General features: G+C 43.3%; 1 protein-coding gene and 1 non-coding gene across 2 annotated transcripts; both read right to left on the bottom strand.

Annotated features, from left to right (window-relative positions):
- Positions 1-1914: 1914 nt before the first annotated feature.
- Positions 1915-23682, bottom strand: LOC124006209 (T-complex protein 1 subunit zeta-like). Its single transcript, XM_046316055.1, has 14 exons — positions 23445-23682; positions 20817-20880; positions 20436-20570; positions 19998-20171; positions 6152-6255; positions 5941-6051; positions 5362-5521; positions 4864-4946; positions 4487-4583; positions 4038-4185; positions 3143-3276; positions 2620-2722; positions 2423-2495; positions 1915-2305 (listed from the first exon to the last, which is right to left on the bottom strand). The coding sequence occupies exons 1-14, from the start codon at positions 23579-23581 to the stop codon at positions 2233-2235; spliced, it is 1596 nt and encodes a 531-aa protein (XP_046172011.1). The 5' UTR covers positions 23582-23682; the 3' UTR covers positions 1915-2232.
- On the bottom strand, positions 3718-3851 carry LOC124006543. The gene has a single exon (XR_006833798.1). It is a non-coding gene; the product is annotated as a small nucleolar RNA SNORA15 (small nucleolar RNA).
- Positions 23683-23911: the final 229 nt, after the last annotated feature.

Raw genomic sequence — 23911 nt, 5'->3', positions numbered from 1 at the left:
AGCTATTTGTCGCTTGACTGGTATGTCTTTAAAACCAGTGGTTCTTAAACCTCTCCTTGGGGACTCTAAGCAGTTTCATATATTTGATCTATTCCAGAGCTTGCACACCTGATTCAATTCATCACTAATCATCAATGCCTTATATAGGTGAATCAGGTGAGCTAGTTTAGAGCTACAACAAAATTGTTAAACTTCTGGGCGTCCCAGAGTAGAGGTTTGAGAACCACCATATTAAACAATAGATTAATTATAACAAAGACGTGAGAAATGTCCTAGAACTATACTCTCCAAGACCTGCACTGAGGAATATTGGTCCGCTGTGTTTAGAACAGAACAAGTAGCTAGATGACATCCACAGTGAAATATCCGTTTATAACACTTATACCCTCAACTCTGGACCTCAAAGCCAGTGACACTGCATTGATAAAGAATGGTGTCCATTCTATTATATAGATTTCTGTGTTCTGAAATATTGCACCCAACTGAATTATTCCTAGATGGGAAGTGTGTTACATTATGGTTAAAAAGGTCATTTCAACTGTATGAGCTTCAACTCAGCACTGCTGCAAAAGCTTCTTAGTACTATGAAGCTAGTGATTTTCTTTCCTTTTTATTTTTTTCTACATTGTAGAACAATAATGAAGACAAACTACGAAATAATGTAGTAACCAAAAAAGTGTTAAATATTTTAAATAGCTTCCCTTTGCCTTTGACAGCGTTGCATTCACTCAACCAGCTTTATGAGGAATGCTTTTCCAACAAATGCTGAGCACTTGTTGGCTGCTTTTCCTTCACACTGCGGTCAAACTCATCCAAAACCATCTCAATTGGGCTGACATCGGGTGATCTGATGCAGCACTTCATCACTCTCCTCGCTCAAATAGCACCTAACACAGCCTGGAGGTGTTGGGTCATTGTCACGTTGAAAAACAAATAGGCACAAACCAGATGGCTTATCACTGCAAAATGCTGGTTAAGTGTACCTTGAATTCTAAATAAATCTGTAACCAAAAAAAGCACCATCACAACACCTCCATGCTTCATGGTGGGAACCACACACTGAGATCATCCGTTCACCTACTGTCTCTCACAAAGACAGGGCGGTTGGAACCTAAAATCTCACATTTGGACTCGACAGATTTCCACCGGACATGTTTCTTGGCCCAAGCAAGTCTGTTCTTTCTTCTTCTCAGCAATTCAACCACGAAGGCCTGATTCCTGCAGTCTCCTAATTGAACTTAAACATTTGAGGTGCAGTTAACTAATACACTTCTCCTCTGCAGCAGAGGTAACTCTAGATCTTCCTTTCCGGTCCTCATGAGAGCCAGTTTCATCATAGCGCCTAATGGTTTTTGCAACTGCACTTGAAGAAATTTTCCAGACTGACCAGGTCTTAAAGTAATGATGGAATGTTGTTTCTCTTTGCCTATTTTAGCTGTTCTTTACATATGGACTTTGCCCTATTTGGTAAAGGACCAACTTCTGTTTACCCCCCTACCTTGTCAGAACACAACTGATTGGCTCCAATGCATAAAGATATTTCATCAATTAACTTAAGGCACACCTGTTAATTTAATTACATTCCAGATAACCTCATGAAGCTGGTTGAGTGCGCAACTCTGTCAATGCAAAGCGTGGCTACTGTGAAGAATCTCAAATGGAAAATATATTTGGATTTGTTTACGTTACTTCATAGTTTGATGTCTTCACTATTCTATAATGTAGAAAAAGAAACTTGACTGGTACTGTACATAGTAGGTTATACTGCAAACTGCTTAAGGGAGTGTCAGAACACTTAAATTGTGTGCTAATTTTTGGATGAATTTTATTTATTATAAATCTGAAATTGATGCATCCTAAATTGTGCAAATGTATGACTAAATAGACGGATTATAATGAGCTGCAAACTCAACATCACAGAGCCAAGCTACAGGTTTATTACATACTAAGAGTGAGGTTTATACACATCCTTGGTATGATCCATAGCAAAAAAAAAAAAACAAGAACACATTTTTGGGTGGGAAATTAACTCATTTGTGGGATGAAATGGAGTGTCCATGTATAATATGACAGAAGGGACATATCAACAAGCAGGGGAACAAGAGCATTCTCCATTCATCACCTATGAGAACCTAATACTGGTCCATTTATTCCCCTAGTTATTCTACGAGGCTGCTCTAATAACTAGAATCTTAAGCGGTAGTCATCCACAAGAGGTCATCGGTTCTGATCTTAGCCCTTCAGGGATGACATGCCTGCTCTCATGATCTCATCCACCAACAGGATGTTGCTGGCTATTACCGTGCTGTGTACAGGAAAAATAAAAATAAAAATCAACATCAGTTTAATCCAAAGGCTCATTGATTCTTAAATCTACAGGGTAATACTGATTTGAGACTTTAAAAGGGTGTGTTCTGCTTACCATGAATGAAGGAGTTGTTTCTTTACACTGTAGTTATCCCAAACCCCAGCTTCTGAAGCGACCATTGGTTCACCTAAAGAAAGGTAATGCGTCAATTTTAATAGTTTTTTTATTTGACATAGGAAATGGGTATGATGTGAAATAGAGCCATATATACACCCAATTTGAGCTTTTAGGAAAAAAAAAACATTCCATACCAGAGCTCAGGTCCACTCCAACCAGCTGACCACTCTCTTTGTACTCAGTCTGGAGTTTGACCAGGGTCTCCATTGGATCATACCCAGAGTTCTGGGCTAGTACCTGGAGAGAAAGAAACAGTCGATTAGCAGTAGACAGCAAGACTTTTCTTAAAGGGTTACTTCAGGATTTTGTCAATGAGGCCCTTATGTACTTCCCCAGAGCCAGATGAACTCGTGGATACCATTTTTGTCTCGGGTGTCCAGTATGAAGGAAGTTAAGAGGTAGTTTCACAATCCAATGCTTGCTAACACTACTTAACAATTGCGCTAGCTACCAACTTTCTTCAAACTGCACGCAGAAACATGAGTTCATCAGACACTTGGGAAGTAGATAAAGGGTCTAATTGTCAAAATCCTAAAGCATCCCTTAATCTAAAAGCTAGATATCCTTAATTGCCAGCGTTTTATCAATAGAATGTCAAAGCATGGAAGGCATTGACAAAGAAAACTTTAAACCTTTGTTTTAAGACTCATTACATACCTTAGGGATGATGAGGAGGGCATCCGCGAAAGCCTGCACACCCAGCTGAGCCCGGCCCTTCACTAACAGTTTATGCTTTATCAGAGCATCATGCACAGCCACCTCAAAGGCCCCAGCCCCTGACACCACGCAGCCTGCAAAGTCAACACTGGGGTCAGTCTCTGAACAACAGCTGATAAGCAGTACTGAAGAGCTCAGTCAGGCACACATTGACAAACACAATAAAGTGATTTGAGGCTAAGTTTGTAGATGTGAATGGATGCTATCTGACCAGACTAATGAACATTCTTTTGGGTCTTGACAGTGGGACGTAACCTGAAATTTGTGTATGCATTAAAACTAGCTACTTCGAGAGCATAGGACTATTAGGTTCTATCTGCAAAAATATGACTGAGATAATTGGCTTTAAAGTTCCGAACCCTCATTGGTTTGAATGGTATCAGCAATTCCTATCTAGTATTCTTTTGAACTTAACCACATGAATTGAGGTATTTAAATTATATACATAAGTAGAGAACATTGAACAGAACAAGGCTATGGCGATAAAATAAGAGAACCTTATAGTCCCAAGCTTGACTTGTATTCACTTCTCTATTGAGTAGGTGAGGCACAGGACAGCACTCACTCTTAGTAAAGAAATGAAAGGATGCTTTTGCATGGTGTCTGACTGCATCCACTACTGACAGAGTGACACAGAATTCATCCATGCCTACAAATCTATTTCAGCAATCAGCATTTACAGAATCAGCCACATCTTGATCAAATCAAAGACTCCCCCACTCAATCTATCATCTTATGGTAAAGCCTAACGGAGCAGGATTAAAATAGTTTCGGATTAATCCTGCCTGGAGTGCCAGATGAACAGGGTTTGAACTTCCATTGCAGCGTTACGTACCGTCCTCGATGGCGTTCTTGACGGCCCTGAGCCCATCCCTGACTGCGTCTTTGATCTGGGTCAGGGTGTGTTTGTTGGGTCCCTTTACCAGCAGGGTCACTGACCGGGGGTTCCCACACTTCTCTATGAATGTGTACTTCTCCTCACCCTGTATGGGGGAGAAACCACTACATATTTAACTTCATGATAAACCACAACATTACATCTTTCACCACCATGATATCTTATACACATTTTTACAAAATCATAGATTTTCATAGTATTGGAAAGAAGGGACAAGGCAAGCTGATAGGCCCCTTTAGTATCCTTACTCAGTGTGGTGAATTTGGACAGTGATTCCACACACAACAGGAGGAATTCTGTACCAACTGTTTGGGAAGCAGACTGGTATAGATTATTTATGACTGCTTGTTCTGGTCATGAGGTAAAGAACCAGCATGTTAACTCACCAGTGTGTGTTCATAGACCAGACCAGCCTGGCCCAGGCATTCTGGAGTGAGGTCTTCAAAAGAGTTCATGGCGATACCTCCACAGGCCAGGGTGAGTCTGAGGGGAGGGGAAGAGACCGGGGGCAGACAGGTCAACAAAAAGTAAATAATTCAAAAGTAGTAACAGACATATTGTATTCACTCCTCCACTGAATAGGTGAGGCACAGGACTGCACTCACATTTAGTAAAGTAGCAGTGAAAATATGCTTTTGCATTGTATCGGACTGATTTTACCACTGACAAGAGTAACATAATTGGTCCAAGCCTAAGAAGTGTACCTCAGCAAAATGCACTGTTTAAGCTTGTAAACAAAGGAGGCGGGCTATATTTATTTTACCTTTCCATGTTCCTCCTCTTGGTCCTACGCAGAGCTACAATGCCCTCTTTGGCCAGAGCATCCAGGGAATATGGGTCAATTCCCTGTGAGGAAAATACAGTTGGGTTCATTAAATATCAAAAATATAATTCCAATCAATACAACTTTAATATGGTGCAACATTGAATGTATTTGTCTGCTGAATACATGTGAAGGAGAATGCAGCTCAAAGAAAGCACACTGGGATGTTATAATAATAATAATATGCCATTTAGCAGACTCTTTTATCCAAATCGACTTACAGTCATGTGTGCATACATTCTACGCATGGGTGGTCCCGGGAATCGAACCCACTACCCTGGCGTTACAAGCGCCATGGTCTACCAACTGAGCTACAGAGGACCACTCATTGTACCGTCATCGTATTGCATGAGTCTTCAAATAATTTCCTTGGAAAGATCAGTCCACATTTCCAAAATAATTTCTTCACTGGTGAAAAAAGCAACTTCCTGGTCATACCTTCTGGTTGAGGACCACAAAGCCTTTGTTGTTATCAGCACACACTGCATTCTTGAGCTCGATTATCTTCTTCACGCGCTCCTCAATGAACTTCCTCTCAGCAGCCACCAGCTTCTCCCTCTCGTCAGCACTCTTGTAGAAGAAGCCAGAGTTCACCTCACTGAAAGTAAAGCAGGGGTTTATGTGAACTGACAGTTTATAAACCCATGCATGCTCTTTTCACAAACTGCTGAGGACACTCCCATTGGGAAAGTATACAACATAGGCGGACACACCACAAGCCCCCTTACTGTAGTAGGTACATCCTATAAATAGTGACTTTCCAATTACCAAAATTCACTGCTGCTTAAAAAGAGCGTTGCCTCATCTCTTAAATTAACTCAACTGCTGTACTTGTATTAACTTCTCCATGCAGTAGGTGAGGCACAAGACAGCATCACCTTAGTAAAGATGTGAAAGGATGCTTTTGCATGTTGTCTGAATGCATCTACTACTGAGAGTAACACAGAATGTGTCCATGCCTACAAATATATTCCAGATAGTAAAAGGCAAAGCTAGCTGCGCCAACATTATACTGACGTTTTCTCATATTCCAAAGAGGCGTTGCAAGTGAGCACAAAGGCATCCTCCACCCGTTTCTTCATGTCAGGATGACGGGCACCGTGGTCCAACACCAGGCCTCGTATCAGCCTAGGGAGGGGACACAAAAGTCACAATGTTGGACAGAATTTGAATGTACTCCGTGTCAGTGACTGTCATGTGAGTGTGTATGAGAGAGATGTACACTCACTGTGTGTCGCTGTCAGTCTTATGCTTCATCTCCATGATCTCCACCATGAACAGGTCAATAGGCTCGTTGGGTCTGTGGATAGCCAGCACAGCATCCACCACAGCCTGCAAAATATCCACAAAGTGAGGGGGTGAAGTTAGATGTACTTATCATTCAATCAGATGACAAGTACATCAATTACAGTATTGCTTGATTGAGCTTGTCCACAGAGTGAAAATTTAAAAATCGCAACAAAAAAAGTGGCCTAGCGTCATGCTCGCCCCGGACGCTTGTTCACGTTTGCTAAACGTTCTCCAAAAACCTGTCACTGAAATTCACACTTCGACTCAATACAACACACACATTGAATGGGAGGAAGGAATATACATCAGTGGAGGCTGCTGAAGGGAGGATGGCTCATAATAATGGCTGGAACGGCACAAATGGAAAGGCATCAAACACATAGAAACTAAAGATGCACGATATATCGGTGAACATATCGAAATCGGACGACATTAGCTAAAAATGCCAACATCGGTATCGGCCCGATGTCTAGTTTAATGACGATGTGCAAAACCGATGTCAAAGTTGATGTGCATACCTATATAATGTATGCAAATGACGCGACAGAACATTTTGCGCAACACGGCATTCCTAACCTAACCCACAATGTCTGCTGTGTGGATCGAGCAGTCATTTGAAAGAAAATTTCCGCGAGACAACTCAAAAGGCGAAATCCATAAAAAAACAGCAAGATAATAGAATTCATTGCCCTTAACCACTTGCTCCTACCTGGCACGCAGGCGTCCCATTTAGAGCTCTGGAAATGCAAATGCGCTACGCTAAATGCTAATGGTATTAGTTAAAACTCAAACGTTCATTAAAATACACATGCAGGGTATTGAATTATATGTGAAGAATGCAACAAAGATGCAGAATCATCTGGCCACGTGCATAATGTTCCCTCAGCGCTCACAAGAAGCAATCTCTGACAAAAGTCCCTCTACTTCTATTCGAGGTGAAAACTATAAATCAGACACATTATCGATAGCAACAGCTCATGGTTCTCCTGGAATCAGAATGTTTTTTGACCAAATGGAGGAACGTAGTCAGAAATGCTGATGAATGTCTTGCTCGAGCTGTGTATGCAACTTGTTCACCTCTGATGATCACAGGCACTGTGTATTGGAAGAGATTTATGAATGTTCTTCGCCCAGCATACACTCCAACAAGACATGGTTTATCTAGTCATTTGCTGGATGCAGAGTTCAAGTGAAGGTCAAGCAAATCATCTCTGATGGGTGGTCGCATGTTTGTGGGCAAGGAATAATTAGCTACATCATCTCCACCCCTCAATCAGTATTCTACAACAGCACAGACAAGGGAAAGCAGACACACCGGTCTCTACATTGCAGATGAGTTGAAGGCAGCCATCAATGACCTTGGACACAGAAGGTATTTGCACTAGTGACAGACAATGCTGCATACATGAAGGCTGCTTGGTTTAAAGTGGGGGAGTCCTACCCTCATCACACCCATTGGCTGTGCGGCTCATGCATTGAATCTGCTCCTCAAGGACATCATGGCACTGAAAACAATGGACACTCTACAAGAGAGCCAAGGAAATGGTTAGGTATGTGAATGGTCATCAAGTTACAGCAGCAACCTACCTCACCAGGAAAAGTGAGAAGAATAAGAAGACCACATTGAAGCTGCACAGCAACACCCTTTGGGGTGTTGACAGTCTCCTGGAGAGGAAGGAGTCTCTCCGAGAAATGGCCATATCACAGTTTGCCGATGTGGACAGCCCCATCAAGAGGATCCTCCTGGATGATATATTTGGGAGAGTGGCAAGCAGCCAGAAACCTATAGCAGTAGACATTGCATGGATTGAGGGAGACAAAGCCATCCTGTCTGATGTTTAGACTCTGCTTGCATATGTAAGAGAAGAAATCCGTACTGCCCTGCCCACTAACTGTTGCTCCAAGCAGAGGAAACTGCAGTTCTGAAATATATCAAAAACCATGAAGACGTCTGCCTGAAGCCCATACATGCCGCAGCGTACATGTTGGACCCCAAGCATGCTGGCAAGAGCAGCCTGTATGGTGCAGAGATCAATTTGAGGCTTTTTGAGCTTGACAATGATCCATCCTCAACAAGGTTGGAAAGTGACAGTGAAGATGAGGCCTCAGCATCTGAGGTTCAATAGGTGGACATTGAAGAGGTTCAGTGAGAAGGCATGAAAGCCTGTGAGGAAGACAACCAAAGCTTTAGTTTCTGGACTATCATTTTACTCATGTTCAAAACATTTTTGGAGATGCGATGGATCATTGGGGATCATTCAATATTCCCTTTTTGTTGTTCCATAAAATCATCCCATGTGAAGAGTGAACTCATTTAATTAAAAGTTCAATTCTTAACTAAATTGTTTTTATTTCTATTGGAAGGATTGAATCATTTGCACTTATGTCTACGTATGATAAGGTAAAAAGGTTTATGTTTGTCTCCATACGATAAATATATCCAATGCAAAAAACATCTATATTTAAATGGTATTAATATTAATTTGCATACATTTCTGTTAATTCCCATGGAAGGTTTCCACGTCTGAATAATCCCCAAAATGTGCAGCCCCACCAACCACCATTAATCAGATAAGAACAGTCTTCTAAATTAGGGTTATTTTAGATGATACCTACCTATATAGTTAGCTAGCTAACTATATACAGTGGGGCAAAAAAGTATTTAGTCAGCCACCAATTGTACAAGTTCTCCCACTTAAAAAGATGAGGCCCTTAATTTTCATCATAGGTACACTTCAACTATGACAGACAAAATGAGGAAAACAATCCAGAAAATCACATTGTAGTATTTTATGAATTTATTTGCAAATTATGGTGGGGAAAAAAAAATTGGTCAATAAAAAAAGTTTATTTCAATACTTTGTTATATACCCTTTGTTGGCAATGACAGAGGTCAAACGTTTTCTGTAAGTCTTCACAGGGTTCACACACTGTTGCTGGTATTTTGGCCCATTCCTCCATGCAGATCTCCTCTAGAGCAGTGATGTTTTGGGGCTGTTGCTGGGAAACAGACTTTCAACTCCCTCCAAATATTGAGACCTGGAGACTGGCTAGGCCACTCCAGGACCTTGAAATGCTTCTTACGAAGCCACTCCGTTGCCCGGGCGGTGTGGTTGGGATCATTGTCATGCTGAAAGACCCAGCCACGTTTCATCTTCAATGCCCTTGCTGATGGAAGGAGGTTTTTACTCAAAATCTCACGATACATGGCCCCATTCATTCTTTCCTTTACACGGAGCAGTCGTCCTGTTCCCTTTGCAGAAAAACAGCCCCAAAGCATGCTTCACAGTAGGTATGGTGTTATTTGGATACAACTCAGCATTCTTTGTCCTCCAAACACAACGAGTTGAGTTTTTACCAAAAAGTTATATTTTGGTTTCATCTGACCATATGACATTCTCCCAATCTTCTTCTGGATCATCCAAATGCTCTCTAGCAAACTTCAGACGGGCCTGGACATGTACTGGCTTAAGCAGGGGGACACGTCTGGCACTGCAGGATTTGAGTCCCTGGCGGCGTAGTGTGTTACTGATGGTAGGCTTTGTTACTTTGGTCCCAGCTCTCTGCAGGTCATTCACTAGGTCCCCCCGTGTGGTTCTGGGATTTTTGCCGTTCTTGTGATCATTTTGACCCCACAGGGTGAGATCTTAAGACTACTTCCGGGTTGGAGCGAGCGGTCGCATCCGCACTTCGCTCCGCAGGTAGTATAACTTTTTCATTACATTTCATTATAGTACAACGGTTTGATTTGTCTAATCTTAGCAATTTCTTCTTAGCTAGCTACATAGCCGTCTTTGTATCAAAGATAATTGCGTAATTATCGTATTTCGTCGTCCTAAAGTAGTCTTCACTGCTATTTGCCCAGCAGCTAGCCAGCTAGCAAACGTCCACCGAATAGCAGCACTGTAGAAACTATTACACTCAACTGAACGACTTGATTAGTGTAGTGTTAGCTAGCTACATAGCTGTCTTTGCTGTTTTCGTATCCAAGATAATTGTGTAGTTTAGAGTGTGTAGTCTTAGAGTGATTATCTTAATTCACCGAGGTTAGCTAGCCAGCTATTTGTCGTCCTTAACGTAGGAGACACTGCTAGCTAGCCAACAGCTAGCCAACGTCTACCGAATAGAACAACCCGGTCGCATTCCGCTTCGCTCCACAGGTAGTATCACATTTTCACTTCATTTCATTACAGTACAACGGTTTGATTTGTTTGATCGTAGCTAGCTACATAGCTAGCTACATAGCCATCTTTGTATCAAAGATAATTGTGTAGTCTAGAGCGACTTTCTAGGTTAGCTAGCCAGCCATTGTCATTCTTTTAACGCAACGTAACGTAAACAACACTGCTAGCTAGCCAGCTAGCCCCCGAATAGCAGCACTGTAGAAACTATTACACTCAACGGAACGACTTGATTAGTGTAGTGTCAACAACGCAGCCACTGCCAGCTAGCCTACTTCAGCAGTACTGTATCATTTTAATCATTTTAGTCAATAAGATTCTTGCTACGTAAGCTTAACTTTCTGAACATTCGAGACGTGTAGTCCACTTGTCATTCCAATCTCCTTTGCATTAGCGTAGCCTCTTCTGTAGCCTGTCAACTATGTGTCTGTCTATCCCTGTTCTCTCCTCTCTGCACAGACCATACAAACGCTCCACACCGCGTGGCCACCCTAATATGGTGGTCCCAGCGCGCACGACCCACGTGGAGTTCCAGGTCTCCGGTAGCCTCTGGAACTGCCGATCTGCGGCCAACAAGGCAGAGTTCATCTCAGCCTATGCCTCCCTCCAGTCCCTCGACTTCTTGGCACTGACGGAAACATGGATCACCACAGATAACACTGCTACTCCCACTGCTCTCTCTTCGTCCGCCCACGTGTTCTCGCACACCCCGAGAGCTTCTGGTCAGCGGGGTGGTGGCACCGGGATCCTCATCTCTCCCCAGTGGTCATTCTCTCTTTCTCCCCTTACCCATCTGTCTATCGCCTCCTTTGAATTCCATGCTATCACAGTTACCAGCCCTTTCAAGCTTAACATCCTTATCATTTATCGCCCTCCAGGTTCCCTCGGAGAGTTCATCAATGAGCTTGATGCCTTAATAAGCTCCTTTCCTGAGGACGGCTCACCTCTCACAGTTCTGGGCGACTTTAACCTCTCCACGTCTACCTTTGACTCATTCCTCTCTGCCTCCTTCTTTCCACTCCTCTCCTCTTTTGACCTCACCCTCTCACCTTCCCCCCTACTCACAAGGCAGGCAATACGCTCGACCTCATCTTTACTAGATGCTGTTCTTCCACTAACCTCATTGCAACTCTCCTCCAAGTCTCCGACCACTACCTTGTATCCTTTTCCCTCTCGCTCTCATCCAACACTTCCACACTGCCCCTACTCGGATGGTATCGCGCCGTCCCAACCTTCGCTCTCTCTCCCCCGCTACTCTCTCCTCTTCCATCCTATCATCTCTTCCCTCTGCTCAAACCTTCTCCAACCTATCTCCTGATTCTGCCTCCTCAACCCTCCTCTCCTCCCTTTCTGCATCCTTTGACTCTCTATGCCCCCTATCCTCCAGGCCGGCTCGGCCCCCCCCCCCGCTCCGTGGCTCGACGACTCATTGCGAGCTCACAGAACAGGGCTCCGGGCAGCCTAGCGGAAATGGAGGAAAACTCGCCTCCCTGCGGACCTGGCATCCTTTCACTCCCTCTCTACATTTTCCTCTTCTGTCTCTGCTGCTAAAGCCACTTTCTACCACTCTAAATTCCAAGCATCTGCCTCTAACCCTAGGAAGCTCTTTGCCACCTTCTCCTCCCCCTGAATCCCCCCCCTCCTCCCTCTCTGCAGATGACTTCGTCAACCATTTTGAAAAGAAGGTCGACGACATCCGATCCTCGTTTGCTAAGTCAAACGACACCGCTGGTTCTGCTCACGCGGCCCTACCCTGTGCTCTGACCTCTTTCTCCCCTCTCTCTCCAGATGAAATCTCGCGTCTTGTGACGGCCGGCCGCCCAACAACCTGCCCGCTTGACCCCATCCCCTCCTTTCTTCTCCAGACCATTTCCGGAGACCTTCTCCCTTACCTCACCTCGCTCATCAACTCATCCCTGACCGTTGGCTACGCCCCTTCCGTCTTCAAGAGAGCGAGAGTTGCACCCCTTCTGAAAAAACCTACACTCGATCCCTCCGATGTCAACAACTACAGACCAGTATCCCTTCTTTCTTTTCTCTCCAAAACTCTTGAACGTGCCATCCTTGGCCAGCTCTCCCGCTATCTCTCTCAGAATGACCTTCTTGATCCAAATCAGTCAGGTTTTCAAGACTAGTCATTCAACTGAGACTGCTCTTCTCTGTATCACGGAGGCGCTCCGCACCGCTAAAGCTAACTCTCTCTCCTCTGCTCTCATCCTTCTAGACCTATCGGCTGCCTTCGATACTGTGAACCATCAGATCCTCCTCTCCACCCTCTCCGAGTTGGGCATCTCCGGCGCGGCCCACGCTTGGATTGCGTCCTACCTGACAGGTCGCTCCTACCAGGTGGCGTGGCGAGAATCTGTCTCACCACGCGCTCTCACCACTGGTGTCCCCCAGGGCTCTGTTCTAGGCCCTCTCCTATTCTCACTGTACACCAAGTCACTTGGCTCTGTCATAACCTCACATGGTCTCTCCTATCATTGCTATGCAGACGACACACAATTAATCTTCTCCTTTCCCCCTTCTGATGACCAGGTGGCGAATCGCATCTCTGCATGTCTGGCAGACATATCCGTGTGGATGACGGATCACCACCTCAAGCTGAATCTCGCAAGACTGAGCTGCTCTTCCTCCCGGGGAAGGACTGCCCGTTCCATGATCTCGCCATCACGGTTGACAACTCCATTGTGTCCTCCTCCCAGAGCGCTAAGAACCTTGGCGTGATCCTGGACAACACCCTGTCGTTCTCAACCAACATCAAGGCGGTGGCCCGTTCCTGTAGGTTCATGCTCTACAACATCCGCAGAGTACGACCCTGCCTCACACAGGAAGCGGCGCAGGTCCTAATCCAGGCACTTGTCATCTCCCGTCTGGATTACTGCAACTCGCTGTTGGCTGGGCTCCCTGCCTGTGCCATTAAACCCCTACAACTCATCCAGAACGTCGCAGCCCGTCTGGTGTTCAACCTTCCCAAGTTCTCTCACGTCACTCCGCTCCTCCGCTCTCTCCACTGGCTTCCAGTTGAAGCTCGCATCCGCTACAAGACCATGGTGCTTGCCTACGGAGCTGTGAGGGGAACGGCACCTCAGTACCTCCAGGCTCTGATCAGGCCCTACACCCAAACAAGGGCACTGCGTTCATCCACCTCTGGCCTGCTCGCCTCCCTACCACTGAGGAAGTACAGTTCCCGCTCAGCCCAGTCAAAACTGTTCGCTGCTCTGGCCCCCCCAATGGTGGAACAAACTCCCTCACGACGCCAGGACAGCGGAGTCAATCACCACCTTCCGGAGACACCTGAAACCCCACCTCTTTAAGGAATACCTAGGATAGGATAAAGTAATCCTTCTACCCCCCCCCCTTAAAAGATTTAGATGCACTATTGTAAAGTGGCTGTTCCACTGGATGTCATAAGGTGAATGCACCAATTTGTAAGTCGCTCTGGATAAGAGCGTCTGCTAAATGACTTAAATGTAATCTTACGTGGAGCCCCAGATCGAGGGAGATTATCAGTGGTCTTGTATGTCTTCAATTTCCTAATAATTGCTCCCACAGTTGATTTCTTGAAACCAAGCTGCTTACCTATTGCAGATTCAGTCTTCCCAGCCTGGTGCAGGTCTACAATTTTGTTTCTGGTGTCCTTTGACAGCTCTTTGGTCTTGGCCATAGTAGAGTTTGGAGTGTGACTGGTTGTGGACAGGTGTCTTTTATACGGATAACAAGTTCAAACAGGTGCAATTAATACAGGTAACGAGTGGAGGTCAGAGGAGCCTCTTAACCTCTTGAAGCTATGGGGGCGCTATTTCATTATTGGATTTAAAAAACGTGCCCGTTTTAAGCGCAATATTTTGTCACGAAAAGATGCTCGACTATGCATATAATTGCCAGCGTTGGAAAGAAAACTGACTTTTAAAAACTGCAAAGATATTATCTGTGAGTGCCCCAGAACTGATCTTACAGGCGAAACCAAGATGAAACTTCAAACAGGAAATTATCAGGATTTTTGACGCTCTGTTTTACTAACGTCTCCTTATATGGCTGTGAATATGCTGTGAACGAGCTTATGCGCTCTGCCGTTCGTCCAAGATGTCTGCAGCATTGTGACGTATTTGTAGGCATATCATTGGAAGATTGGCCATAAGAGACTACATTTGCCAGGGGGCCGTCCGGTGTCCTTTGTCTAAGTCGGTGCGTAATTCCCAGTGGCAATCCTTGTACCATGCGATACAGAAAGAGACTCATACTTCCAGGAACGATACATCATTGAAGAGATATGTGAAAAACACCTTGAGGATTGGTTCTAAACAACGTTTGCCATGTTTCAGTCGATATTATGGAGTTAATTTGGAAAAAAGTTTGGCGTTTGGATAACTGAATTTTGTTATTTTTTGGTAGCCAAACATGACCCACCAAACGGACCGATTTCACCGATCCACCAAATGCGCTCCAGCCATTACCACGAGCCCGTCCTCCCCTGATAAAGCTGCCACCAACCGCCTGTGATATACATGCATAATGATCTGCATGTCATTGTGTCAGTAAGGGGAAAACACTGCATGAAACCTTCACTATTCAGTTAACATGCACTCTTAAACACACACCACTCTCCCACAAACACACATACTCCCAACTTTTAAAACATTACATGTCGTCTAGACCGGGCACAGAACTTATGTAGCAGGCAAAACCCCCGAGGACTAACTGTTCAGATTTTTTTCCTTCTTTTTTTTTGCCTCTGACCGTTCCCTCTGTCTTTGCCAAGGGATATTTGATAGGGACCATTTTACAGTTCCTACCACTTCCACTGGATGTCACCAGTCTTTGGAATTTGGTTGATGTTATTCATTTGTGCAAAGAAGAAGAAGCACATCCTGGAACAAGCACATCCTGTTACCCTATTGAGAGTTGCGCAAGATGTAAAAAGGAGCATGGTTTGTGCAGCGAGTCGGAGTCAGAGGCCGAGTCTTCTCTGGTCTCTACTCCTCCCGTTACGGGGTCTGAGACGCCAAAGCTTCCCACCATTAGCTCTGACAAATTAAAAACTCTAGTCATTGGCGACTCCATTACCCGCAGTATTAGACTTAGACTAAAACGAATCATCCAGCGATCATACACTGTTTACCAGGGGGCAGGGCTACCGACGTTAAGGCCAATCTGAAGATTATGCTGGCTAAAGCTAAAACTGGCGAGTGTAGAGAGTATAGAGATATTGTTATCCACGTCGGCACCAACGATTTTAGGATGAAACAGTCAGAGATCACCAAGCGCAACATAGCTTCTGCGTGCAAATCAGCTAGAAAGATGTCGGCATCGAGTAATTGTCTCTGGCCCCCTCCCAGTTAAGGGGAGTGATGAGCTCTACAGCAGTCTCACAACTTAATCGCTGGTTGAAAACTGTTTTCTGCCCCTCCCAAAAGATAGAATTTGTAGATAATTGGCCCTCTTTCTGTGACTCACCCACAAACAAGACTAAGCCTGGCCTGCTGAGGAGTGACGGACTCCATCCTAGCTGGAGGGGTGCTCTCATCTTATCTACCAACATAGACACGACTCTAACTCCTCTAGCTCCACAATGAAATAGGGTGCAGGCCAGGCAGCAGGCTGTTAGCCAGCATGCCAGCATAGTAGAGTCTGCCACTAGCACAGTCAGTGTTGTCAGCTCAGCTATCACCATTGAGACCGTGTCTGTGCCTCGACCTAGGTTGGGCAAAACTAAACATGGCGGTGTTCGCCTTAGCAATCTCACTAGGATAAAGACCACCTCCATTCCTGTCATTATTGAAAGAGATCATGATACCTCACATCTCAAAATAGGGCTACTTAATGTTAGATCCCTTACTTCAAAGGCAATTATAGTCAATGAACTAATCACTGATCATAATCTTGATGTGATTGGCCTGACTGAAACATGGCTTAAGCCTGATGAATTTACTGTGTTAAATGAGGCCTCACCTCCTGGCTACACTAGTGACCATATATCCCCCATGCATCCCGCAAAGGCGGAGGTGTTGCGAACATTTACGATAGCAAATTTCAATTTACAAAAAAAAAAGAAGACTCAAGTGTTTTAGTACTATATCTCGACACAATGATGAAAATAATCATGGCCTCTAAACCGTCAAGCTGCATACTGGACCCTATTCCAACTAAACTACTGAAAGAGCTGCTTCCTGTGCTTGGCCCTCCTATGTTGAACATAATAAACGGCTCTCTATCCACCGGATGTGTACCAAACTCACTAAGTGGCAGTAATAAAGCCTCTTGAAAAAGCCAAACCTTGACCCAGAAAATATGAAAAACTATCGGCCTATATCGAATCTTCCATTCCTCTCAACATTTTTAGAAAAGGCTTTTGCGCAGCAACTCACTGCCTTCCTGAAGACAATCAATGTATACGAAATGGTTCAGTCTGGTTTTAGACCCCATCATAGCACTGAGACTGCACTTGTGAAGGTGGTAAATGACATTTTAATGGCATCGGTCCTCGTGCTCCTAGACCTTAGTGCTGCTTTTGATACCATCGATCACCACATTCATTTGGAGAGATTGGAAACCCAAATTGGTCTACACGGACAAGTTCTGGCCTGGTTTAGATCTTATCTGTCGGAAAGATATCAGTTTGTCTCTGTGAATGGTTTGTCCCCTGACAAATCAACTGTACATTTCAGTGTTCCTCGAGGGTCAGTTTTAAGACCACTATTGTTTTCACTATATATTTTACTTCTTGGGGATGTCATTCGAAAACATAATGTTAACTTTCACTGCTATGCGGATGACACACAGCTGTACATATCAATGAAACATGGTGAAGCCCCAAAATTGCCCTTGCTAGAAGCATGTGTTTCAGACATAAGGAAGTGGATGGCTGCAAACTTTCTACTTTTAAATTCGGACAAAACAGAGATGCTTGTTCTAGGTCCCAAGAAACAAAGAGATCTTCTGTTGAATCTGACAATTAATCTTAATGGTTGTACAGTCGTCTCTAATAAAACTGAAGGACCTCGGCGTTACTCTGGACCCTGATCTCTCTTTTGAAGAACATATCAAGACCATTTCAAGGACAGCTTTTTTCCATCTACGTAACATTGCAAAAATCAGAAACTTTGTCCAAAAATAATGCAGAAAATTAATCCATGCTATTGTCACTTCTAGGTTAGACTACTGCAATGCTCTACTTTCTGGCTACCCGGATAAAGCACTAAATAAACTTCAGTTAGTGCTAAATACGGCTGCTAGAATCCTGACTAGAACCAAAATAATTTTATCATATTACTCCAGTGCTAGCCTCTCTACACTGGCTTCCTGTCAAAGCAAGGGCTGATTTCAAGGTTTTACTGCTAACCTACAAAAGCATTACATGGGCTTGCTCCTACCTATCTCTCTGATTTGGTCCTGCCGTACATACCTACACGTACGCTACGGTCACAAGACGCAGGCCTCCTAATTGTCCCTAGAATTTCTAAGCAAACAGCTGGAGGCAGAGCTTTCTCCTGTAGAGCTCAATTTTTATGGAACGGTCTGCCTACCCATGTCAGAGACACAAACTCGGTCTCAACCTTTAAGTCTTTACTGAAGACTCATCTCTTCAGTGGGTCATATGATTGAGTGTAGTCTGGCCCAGGAGTGGGAAGGTGAACGGAAAGGCTCTGGAGCAACGAACCGCCCTTGCTGTCTCTGCCTGGCCGGTTCCCCTCTTTCCACTGAGATTCTCTGCCTCCAACCCTATTACAGGGGCTGAGTCACTGGCTTGCTGGGGCTCTCTCATGCCGTCCCTGGAAGGGGTGCGTCACCTGAGTGGGTTGATTCACTGATGTGGTCATCCTGTCTGAGTTGGCGCCCCCCCTTGGGTTGTGCCATGGCGGAGATCTTTGTGGGCTATACTCAGCCTTGTCTCAGGATGGTAAGTTGGTGGTTGAAGATATCCCTCTAGTGGTGTGGGGGCTGTGCTTTGGCAAAGTGGGTGGGGTTATATCCTTCCTGTTTGGCCCTGTCCGGGGGTGTCCTCTCGGATGGGGCCACAGTGTCTCCTGACCCCTCCTGTCTCAGCCTCCAGTATTTATGCTGCAGTAGTTTGTGTCGGGGGGCTAGGGTCAGTTTGTTATATCTGGAGTACTTCTCCTGTCCTATTCGGTGTCCTGTGTGAATCTAAGTGTGCGTTCTCTAATTCTCTCCTTCTCGGAGGACCTGAGCCCTAGGACCATGCCCCAGGACTACCTGACATGATGACTCCTTGCTGTCCCCAGTCCACCTGGCCATGCTGCTGCTCCAGTTTCAACTGTTCTGCCTTACTATTATTTGACCATGCTGGTCATTTATGAACATTTGAACATCTTGACCATGTTCTGTTATAATCTCCACCCGGCACAGCCAGAAGAGGACTGGCCACCCCACATAGCCTGGTTCCTCTCTAGGTTTCTTCCTAGGTTTTGGCCTTTCTAAGGAGTTTTTCCTAGCCACCGTGCTTCTACACCTGCATTGCTTGCTGTTTGGGGTTTTAGGCTGGGTTTCTGTACAGCACTTTGAGATATCAGCTGATGTACGAAGGGCTATATAAATAAAATTGATTGATTTGATTTTGATTTGATTTGTTTACTTGCTGTATTGAATACAGATTGCCCCATCTTCAATTTGATCGATTATTAACGTTTAAAAATACCTAAAGTTGTTTGAAATATTTTGGCAAAGTTTATAGGCAACTTTTGAAATGTTTTATAGTGATGTTCTGTTTTTGTAAGCTGTTTTTTTTCTTGATCAAACGTGCTTTATAAATGGACATTTTGGGTATATATGGACGCAATTAATCGAGAAAAAAAAGGAACAATTGTGATGTTTATGGGACATATTGAGGTGCCAACAAAAGAAGCTCGTCAAAGGTAATGCATGTTTTATATTTTATTTCAGCGTTTTGTGTAGCGCCTGCAGGTTTGAAATATGCTACCCTCTTTATTGACAGTGCTATCATCAGATAATAGCTTCTTAATGCTTTCGCCGCAAAGCTTTTTAAAATCCGACATGTTGGCTGGATTCACAACGAGTGTAGCTTTAATTGAGTATCTTACATGTGTGATTTAATAAATGTTTGATTTTATATCCTTTTTTGAATTTGCCGCGCTGCATTTTCCCTGTTTTTTCCCCCAAGTGAGACGCAAGCATCCCCTATACCATAAGTTAAATTCACCTATATTTAAACAAAACTGACTTTATAAACATTTTATCAACAAGTGCCATCAGGTTCTTTAGAACGGTAGGGCTAAAAAAGTAAATAGTATCATATGAAACGTTACTACGGTATTCTAAAATGTTGGTATCATAAGCATCATGACGTTTTGGTACTGGTAGACAGTGCAACAGCACCTGACTCAAGTAAATCAGCTAAAATGAATATCATGATGATGATGATCATGATGGGGAAGAAGTGTGACATCACTCCATCCCCCACGGACTGGAGTTACCCATCCCTGCTCTAAGTATTTGAAAGATTTCAAATCCTTTGAACACAGATCTGGACAAGTGCTTGCTTGACAAGCAATAAAGTAATGTAAGCCAGATTAATGAACTCTCCAACCCACCACTCACAACAAACAGTCAAACACACACTCCTACCTCTGTGAGGAGATCAGCCAGCTCAGCATGGACCTTGGTTCTGAGGGAGGTGCGGGCCACGTGGATGAGGGTCTCTCTGTCCATCTCTCTGGTCACCTTCATCTCCTCCAGCACCTCCAGAGCCTTATCCTTGGCGGCCTCAAAACCTTCTGCTATTATCCGTGGGTGGAGACCCTTTTTGGTGGGGGAAAAAGAAATATCACAAAACCGGTTAGGGGAAAAAAAAACACAGGAATAGGGGGTTAACTAATGGTACTGGGATGCAGATTCTGCAACCTGCTTTAGTTGCACCGATTCTACATTTATCAATTAACTATCACACAACCTTGCTAAAAATGTAATTCTTCATCAAAATCCCTTCTTTCAACAATGAAACTACCAGTGTTGAAAAGGGTATTTCAATGACATGTTGGAGGCTTCTCCCAAGCCAAATCTCACCTCTGACACATACAGGTCTGCTTGTTTCAGGAGCTCCCCAATGATGAGCACATTGGATGTTGTACCGTCACCTGTGATGTCATCCTGTGCCGTAGCCACTTTGGCAATTAAGGATGCCGTCGGATGCTGGATTTGCTGATTGAAGAAAAGACATAAGTGTCAAAGCAAGAATATAAAGCAATCTATCTCACACTTAGTAAGGTTACAGCTGTTTGATGAAATGTACTAGTCTGTTGAATACATGTGGAGGAGAATGCAACTCCTCCAATAGAGGTTACAGACCAAACTTTACTCTAGCACAGAGTAAAATCCAGGGGAGATACAAAAGAAGCAGACACGGGTGTTCACTGTGCATCAAACTCATGGGAAAAAAAATCTTACCATTTCGTGCAACAAGACATTACCATCTTTGGTCAACTTTATGTCACCAGCCCCTGATACAAGCCTGCAAGTAAACACACAAAAATAATTTGTTAGAGAGTCATGTTTGCATATTTAATACATTACTAGATGCATTTTAGGCTTATGTCTAATCATGTGAGTATAGCTACAAGGCAATAAGACTAGTTGTATATAAACTATGATACAGTCAGCTTTTAAGTTAGTCTCTAAAGTAGAGGTCGACCGATTATGATTATTCAACGCCGATACCGATTATTGGAGGACCCAAAAAAAAGCTGATACCGATTAAATCAACCATTTTTTTTATTTGTAATAATGACAGTTACAACAATACTGAATGAACACTTATTTTAACTTAATACATCAATAAAATCAATTTAGCCTCAAGTAAATAATGAAACATGTTCAATTTGGTTTAAATAATAAGTTTTGGAGAAGAAAGAAAAAGTGCAATGTAAGAAAGCTAACGTTTGAGTTCCTTGCTCAGAACATGAGAACATATGAAAGCTGGTGGTTCCTTTTAACATGAGTCTTTAATTTTCCCAGGTAAGAAGTTAGGTTATAGTTATTATAGGAATTATAGGACTATTTCTCTCTATACCATTTGTATTTCATTAACCTTTGACTATTGGATGTTCTTATAGGCACTTTAGTATTGCCAGTGTAACAGTATAGCTTCCGTCCCTCTCCTCGCTCCTCCCTGGCCTCGAACCAGCAATACAACGACAATTAGCGGGCGCTAACTAGCTGGCCATTTCACTTCGGTTACACAAGCCTCATCTCGGGAGTTGATAGGCTTGAAGTCATAAAAAGCGAAATGCTTGACGCACAACGAAGAGCTGCTGGCAAAACGCATGAAAGTGCTGTTTGAATGAATGTTTACACGCCTGCTTCTGCCTACCAGTCAGATAGCTAGATACTCAGTCAGATACTTAGATACTTGTATGCTCAGTCAGATTATATGCAATGCAGGACACGCTAGATAATATCTAGTTATATCAACCACCATGTGTAGTTAACTAGTGATTATGATTGTTGTTTATAAAATAAGTTTAATACTAGCTAGCAACTTACCTTAGCTTACTGCATTCGCCTAACAAGCAGTCTCCTTGTGGAGTGCAACGAGAGAGAGGCAGGTCGTTATTGCGTTGGTCTAGTAACTGTAAGGTTACCCCCGAGCTGACAAGGTGAAAATATGTCGTTCTGCCTCTGAACAAGGCAGTTAACCCACCGTTCCTAGGCTGTCATTGAAAATAAGAATGTGTTCTTAACTGACTTGCCTAGTTAAATAAAGGTATAACAAATTATAATAATAAAATTAAAATAAATAAATAGATATATATTTTATTTATTATTATATTAATTGGCAAATCAGCGCCCAAAAATATCTATTTCCAATTGTTATGAAGACTTGAAATCTGCCCTAATTAATCGCCCATTCCGATTAATCGGCCCACCTCTAATTGTGATGTTGAACAATAAACTGGGATTAGAACGTTCGGAAGGCGAGTTGATGCCACAGTGCTCAACAGAACTAATAGGAGCAGGCAGGGTGAAAAAAAATGCCCTAAAATAAGGCCGTTTTTTTTCATGATTACTTAAACTATGGCAGGCAGCTGGGACATATGGTAATACTATGAAACTGGGCTCCAGCACAGATGCAATGAACTAGTTTTTATTACAGAAAAGCATTACAAATGTCATGTGTCCAGCCTACTAGGGGTTAGATTATGGTTAAAGATAAACTTCATCCATTTTTAATGGTATATTGTTTTTGTGCATCTGAGCGATGTTCTATCGATTTCCAGGGTCATTTCATGTTTTCATGTGTATCTGAGTTATTAGAGTTCAAGCAGGCAGAAATCCAGCCAGTATGATTTAGCATTGTGATAAGAGTTTGCAAAGCTGTCATGAAGGCAAAGGGTGGCTACTTTTAAGAACCTCAAAATATATTTTGATTTGTTACTACACGATTCCATGTGTCATTTCATAGTTTTTGTCTTCACTCCATTTCTACAATGTAGAAAATAATTTAAAAATATATTTTTTAAACCCTGGAATGAGTAGGTGCCCAAACTTTTGACTGGTACCGTGTGTGTGATATATATATATACACATTTTTTTTTATATAGTTCCCGCGGCTATGCTCAGACTTTTAGTGACTGTTCTAATGCTAGTGCATTGTTCAATTGTGCTAGTTAGCAACTTCCTTCAAACTGCACGCAGAGACAAACATGGTATCCACGAGTTTAACGTTACCCAATTTTGGAGAAGTAGATTATAAGGCTCTCATTACCAAAATCCTGAAGTATCCCTGTAAGGAGTACTACTGTACTAGTAACGGTAGGTTCCTATTAGTACATATTCGGCTAGCTAAATCAAAGCTAACTAACAGTAACGTTAATTAAAACAAGTATTTTGGTGTTGGCTAGGAAATCCACTATCTAGCAAGATGAGTTTCTTAGAAACTACTGTCTACAATGGATCTGACAAAAGAAACATGTTTAATACCATAAATGGCCTACTGGCTGCCAGGCTACCACGATGCTAGCTAAAGCTAGCAGCAGTAGTAGTAGCATGCTAGCTAGCATGACCAGTCGCACTCACATTTTCATTGTTCCTTTTGGTCCCAAATTACTTTTGAGCACATCCTGAAGACCACGCGCAGCGCTGATATTTACTGCAAGAGCGGCTTGAGCACGGGCCACCTCAGCTTTCGGGTTTAATGCCTTTATTGCAGTCATGGTGTAAGCATGAGCTATTCAGTTAATCCACGCTGTATAATTTACAGTAACGGCTAAACTAACAGAGGCCGGTTTCTGGAACTCTCTAGGCTTCACGTGCGGAAATTGACAGTGGTCCCGCCTTACTGTATTTCATTGGCCAGCTGTTAGACGGAAATCCAAATTACCCTGATTGGTGGAACAACAGCTCACTCAAATATCGAAAGAAAGGAGTCAACCTGTTTGTTCACGAGATTCAATTTGGCGCTGAACGGGACATAATACAAATCTGTTCATACTGGGCTGTTTATTAAATGTATGTGATTTAATAAATCAATTACAAAGTGCACT

Source organism: Oncorhynchus gorbuscha, linkage group LG19 (assembly GCF_021184085.1).
Source record: "Oncorhynchus gorbuscha isolate QuinsamMale2020 ecotype Even-year linkage group LG19, OgorEven_v1.0, whole genome shotgun sequence".
Taxonomy (NCBI): domain Eukaryota; kingdom Metazoa; phylum Chordata; class Actinopteri; order Salmoniformes; family Salmonidae; genus Oncorhynchus; species Oncorhynchus gorbuscha.
The sequence above is the reverse complement of the archived record's forward strand: the minus strand, read 5'-3'. Positions and strand labels throughout refer to the sequence as shown.

Bases quoted from the DNA above. Each gene is read 5' to 3' on its own strand.
- LOC124006209 (XM_046316055.1), bottom strand. From the start codon at position 23,581: ATGACTGCAATAAAGGCATTAAACCCGAAAGCTGAGGTGGCCCGTGCT. The intron at 6,256-19,997 runs GTAGGAGTGTGT...GATATTTTGCAG, and splicing joins TGGCTGATCTCCTCACAGAG to GCTGTGGTGGATGCTGTGCT. The intron at 4,584-4,863 runs GTAAAATAAATA...CCCTCCCCTCAG, and splicing joins AAGAGGAGGAACATGGAAAG to ACTCACCCTGGCCTGTGGAG.